General features: G+C 40.3%; 2 protein-coding genes across 2 annotated transcripts; both read left to right on the top strand.

Moving 5' to 3' along the window:
- The first annotated feature begins 629 nt into the window (after positions 1 to 629).
- On the top strand, positions 630 to 1,769 carry LOC136799332 (uncharacterized). Its single transcript, XM_067056033.1, has 3 exons — positions 630 to 852; positions 977 to 1,408; positions 1,626 to 1,769. The coding sequence occupies exons 1-3, from the start codon at positions 676 to 678 to the stop codon at positions 1,767 to 1,769; spliced, it is 753 nt and encodes a 250-aa protein (XP_066912134.1). The 5' UTR covers positions 630 to 675.
- A 37-nt stretch (positions 1,770 to 1,806) lies between these two features.
- Positions 1,807 to 2,870, top strand: LOC136799331 (DNA polymerase delta subunit 3-like). Its single transcript, XM_067056032.1, has 2 exons — positions 1,807 to 2,827; positions 2,866 to 2,870. Exons 1-2 carry the CDS (start codon positions 1,807 to 1,809, stop codon positions 2,868 to 2,870), a joined length of 1,026 nt encoding a protein of 341 aa, XP_066912133.1.
- Positions 2,871 to 5,235: the final 2,365 nt, after the last annotated feature.

Raw genomic sequence — 5,235 nt, 5'->3', positions numbered from 1 at the left:
GTCATCTGGGGTAATAACGGGACACTTAAAATGACGGGGTAAAAACGGGACACCCAAAATAAAGAACAAAGACTTAAAAGGATGAACTCAAATTTATGCCCCTTAAAAGATCATTTATAAGGCTGTAAAAAAAATCCATACTTTGATCAGCTTCATTCCTCTACATCAGAATACACCACGATGTTTCTTGGTGGTTGAAAACGTCGATTTTTCATTTCTAGAACGCTTTTTTCTCGACTTAGAATAAACGCCGTACTAAATGCAGGCGCTACATGTTTGGGTCATCGAGACTAGTAAACAACCCTATTTTGACCTGCCCAAAGTCGCAAGTTTGTACAGGGCGCCGTTTTTGAAAAAAAGGTGTCCCGTATTTACCCCGTGAAGATTTTTTCTATGTTGGGGTAATAACGGGACGCGTCCCGTATTTACCCCAGTCTATATTTGGCGCGCTGGGGTAATCACGGGACGCCGTTTCACGCATGTCTAAGCCTCGTTTTGGTAGAGAGCATGTGTGTGGTCTGAAAATACGATGTCTGTCATTTCTTTCAGAAGATTGTGGTTGAAGAAGAGGGGGAACTTTGTGTGTCAAAAAGTTGAAATAATTGCTTATCTAAACCTTCTCTCTTTTTCCTAGCAATAAAAAGTAATACAAAAAGTAAAAGTACATAGATACAAATGCCGCGGAATCCAAAACCTCGCCCGAATCGCCACGAGAAGGCATTGGAAGATGCTATTGCCGAGAGGAAGACACTTGGCACATCTTATCGGGATTTGGCCAATAAGTATAATGTGCCGAAATCAACGATCGAAAGGCACATTAATAGTAATATTGGAAATCGAGGAAGGAAACCTGTAAGTCAATGTTTTTTTAACTGATTCACTACATACCTTAAGTTAATACCTACCTCGGCCTTTTTGGTGATTAATTTTTATGATTGCTAGTCGTGACAAGCTGTGTTTTTATCTCGATTCTCAGGTTTTTGATGTAAAAGAAACAGCGGACTTGGTCGAAACAATTGTTACCTTTGCCGACATTGGCTTCGGAATGACCTCCAAAGACATTGGCGAGCTAGTATGTTCTTACGTGGATTACAACGACCACGTAAGAGGGAAAAAGGCATTTAACTTCAAAGGACGGAAAGGCTACCCTGGCCCCGATTGGCTCGAAAATTTTGTGAAAGCAAATAACCTCTCGGCGAAGCAAGCCACAACATTGAGCACAGCACGCTACAATGCGACAAAAAATCCGTTTGTGATCAACCATTTTTATGACTTATTGGAAGACACCATAAAAAAGCTTAAGATCGAGGACAAGCCTCACTTGATCTGGAACTGTGATGAATCCGGTCTCCCCCATGAGCCAAGCAAATTGAAAATCATCTCAAGAAAAGGTCAAAAGACATTACTGGTGAGAGGTTCTCTTATTTCAAACATATACATATTTCAATACAAAATTAAAACTCTATATAATTTTTAAGATATGTAATGCTTGAAAACACATGAATCTTTTGTTCGGCCTCGAGAATTTCGACGTCTTTTCGTGTGCGACGCTGCTCCTGCTTCTGCTTCTGGTTCTCTGAAAAGGAAATAAAAACAAAAATTTAATAAAAAATATTTCTTTATAGGTGAATCCTGGAGCTGACCGTGAAAACACAACCGTAATGGCTGCAGTTTCAGCGACTGGACAAAAACTGCCCCCGATGATCGTGTTTGAAGGTGTCCACGTTCAAACTACTTGGCGACCGACCGAATCTTCCCAAGGATCATGAAAATTATCCTTGGCTCTACGCCAACAAATCAGGCTGGATGGACTCGAGTACGTTCTATCGCTGGTTTGAGGAATGGGAATCGAAAACCCGCACTTATGATGAAGATGGTAATTTGGAGCCACGTTTGCTAATATATGATGGCCACCTATCTCACATCTGGTACGGAACGATCGAGTTGGCGCGTAACAAAAATGTTTCGATTATCAAACTACCAGCCCATACAACCGACTTGCTTCAACCACTTGACGTGTCAGTTTTCAAGTCCCTGAAGAACCACTGGGCCGACATGCTGTTCAGTCGACTTAAAACCACAAGAAATCGCTTATCCAAAGCCGAGTTCTCAAATGCCCTTTGTGATTTGGATTGTTGGAGCAAAGCATTTTCAAAGTCGAATATCACAAACGGCTTTCGAGGATGTGGTATCTTCCCTCCTAACCGAGAGCAGTACCCAACCAATCGCTTTCACCCTCACCTGAAATCTCGATACGATCTGTGGGTTGCGGAAGGTAAACCTGAATTATCAGCGGAAGAACTGGATGCACTACTAAATGTCGCAAAGAAAGACGACGAAATGAAAGAACAAGAAGAAAACGAATCAACGCCAAACACACCAACGGCACCAGCAGAACTCAATCGTAATGGCGTCAAAGGAAAAATCATTTCGTTCTTTGTTCCTGACGAAGACCCAACAGCCATGGAGCGTATCGACACCCCACCTTCATCGTCTCAAACGAACACACCCGACTCTAACAAGAAATCGTTCAAAGAAGTTGCGTTAAAGGGGGTAGAAGCTATGCAAAACAACACGCCGAAGTCTTCCAAAGCTCCCGAAACCGTAAAACGTAAGCGAGTCAACCCGATGAGTGAGTTAGTAACTAGCGATGAAAATTTCCAAAAAATCATTGATGAAGAGAATGCAAAAGAGGCAAAAAAGAACGCTAAAGAGGCGAAGAAGAAGAAGGAAAAGGAGGAAAAGAAGATCGAAGCTAACAAAGAAAACGCAAAGACGAAGAAAAGAAGTGCAGCCAAACGTAAATTAAGTTCGAGCGAGTCAGAAGGTGAGTGGATTGACCAAGACACCGACGACGACGACGAGAGTGATTCTGAAAACCGACCCGAGCACAATGATCAATGCCTTTTCCCACCATCAAACGATCTCGATGGATATCGTTATTTGAAGGATGTATGGGAAGATTTTAATCCTCCTAACGAGGAAAAGGAGCTTCTCGGGAAAGTGGTCGCCTTTATCTTCTACGATATCAAACAGAAACCGCATCTGTTTGTAGGAAAGATCATTCGACGTTTTATGGTAGATGATAAAGGTCCAGTGAATCACATTGAAATTGTTAGTTTTAAGAAAGCCGCTACATCTACGTCCACGATCCTGGAGGAAACCCCTGACCACCTTCAAAAAGATCAGGAACTATGTAAGATACATAACATTATCTCTGCCCCTCTAGAGGCTAAAATCATGTCTGGACCGACCGGGCGCGGATCAGGGAAATGGAATATACCAACTTATCCATTAGTTGTAAAAACCTTCCAAATGGTCAAAGATTTAAAACGACAGGAGGAATATGAACGATTGTTTCCAATTACCACCTCTAAATAATAAGATGACTGACTACTTGTTCTTTTTGAGCTTCTATTGCACGAGATGAAATAGTTACTTACCAAGAAACTTTGATGTATATATCGATAGCTCATAAACTTTCTTTATCTTTTTTCCTGAAGCAAAAAAAAAAACAAAAAAAAAACAAATTAGCATTATGATATACTGGTGGTCTTTTAATATCTTCCCGATCCCGATCCCGATCTTAAGTCAAATGCCTGATTCCGCCTAAACTGCTTAAGAATTCTCTTTTCTAGGCGATCCTTATATCTAATATATGCATTAAAGACCCTCATTTGTGACATTAAGAAAGTGTTAAGACGTATTTTAGATACCTATCAGCATTTAATCAAAGTTTAGTTCATGTCCCGTTTTTACCCCACTGGGCAGAAAACAACGAGGGGTAAATACGGGACGCGTCCCGTTTTTACCCCGGGGGTGTCCCGTTTTTACCCCAAAATCCGGGGTAATTACGGGACGCATATCCGTGAATATTTTGCGAAAACTAAAAGTCATAAGTTTAAACCATTAAGAGGGTTGATAGATGACCATTAGAGGGAGTTGCTGGCCAAAAATCATGATTGTAGCTTTTGAAGTTCCTGAGATATGGAAAGGTTCGTCGATTTCGTCCCGTTTTTTACCCCAGATGACTATAAAAAAGTAGTATTGTTTCATTAAGATAATGTTTTTTGGAAAGTAGATCGTTTAAAAAGATAGTGTAAAAAAATAATGTCGTTTTAATAAAGATAGATTCAAAATAAAAGATAGCGCTAAATGAATTGCAAAGTGAAAGATAGTGTCGTGAAATGATGAAAGGTAGTGTCGCGAAATGAGAGATAGTATTTATTTCCGCTTTGGCGACGTGCCATAGAGCTGCGTATTGTGCGTAGTTGTTTTAATGACCAGCAAGTTAACCGATCCCACGGTAGCTATGAGTAATCCATCGATCACATATCTATCCGTCATCGATCCGTTCCGTTCCGATCCTATCGAGCGCGGACGTCTGGTCTATCAAAATTTTGCTCCTGCTTAAGCAATCTCTGCCCCCGACCCGATCGAGATCTCAATGATTTCTGCCATACTCTGCAATGATGATGTTTAGGATTTAATGATGCTTATTTTCTTGTAAATTTTAGCCTCAGTAGATACTTGCTTGAGTTGACTTGCTTGTGCACAAAAAAAGAGTGTGTATAGCTACGTGTAGCAGGATAGCTCTACAATACAACTACACAGACTACAAACCAGCTACAAACAGATATAAAAAAAAAACAGACCTAAAAAATCAAAATCCAGATCAGAATCCTTTTAGTCCTGAGCGTGAGGAGAATCAGAAGTACAAACAAAGTATTGTAGCTGGATGATGGGTATTTCAAAATCATCAGAGGGTCCCATGCCATATCCAAGCTCAAAGATTTGACCAGATTTTCTAGCACCGCCTACAACTTAATAGTGTAAAAGGACCTTAAGCTCGTTTAGACGTGTGATGGGGCCCTTAGGAAAGCTACGGCTGCCGAAAAAAAGTAATCGTCAATTCTGGGAATTTAGATTTAAGCTCCTCTGATTGGTCAAAGCAAAAACATGTTACTATTTTTGGCAAGCATGACGTAATGTCTTGTCCATCGCGTACTTTCCCCTTTCTCAAATTTTCATGGAATCACTGACAGTTGAGTATTTTTTTGTGGAAGGGATGAGTAACACTTTCTTTGAATGTTGCATTTTGATTTTCGTAATACTATCATTGCCCTACTGTTTCACCATGTCACAGTATCAACAAAATCCAGACTTCATTAAAGAAATCACAGGCATCAAAGATGTAAGTTTTGTTTTAATTTTTTTTACTGCTAGCTATTAACA

This window comes from Clytia hemisphaerica, unplaced genomic scaffold, assembly GCF_902728285.1.
Source record: "Clytia hemisphaerica strain Z4C2 unplaced genomic scaffold, Clytia hemisphaerica genome assembly, whole genome shotgun sequence".
NCBI lineage: Eukaryota > Metazoa > Cnidaria > Hydrozoa > Leptothecata > Clytiidae > Clytia > Clytia hemisphaerica.
The sequence above is the reverse complement of the archived record's forward strand: the minus strand, read 5'-3'. Positions and strand labels throughout refer to the sequence as shown.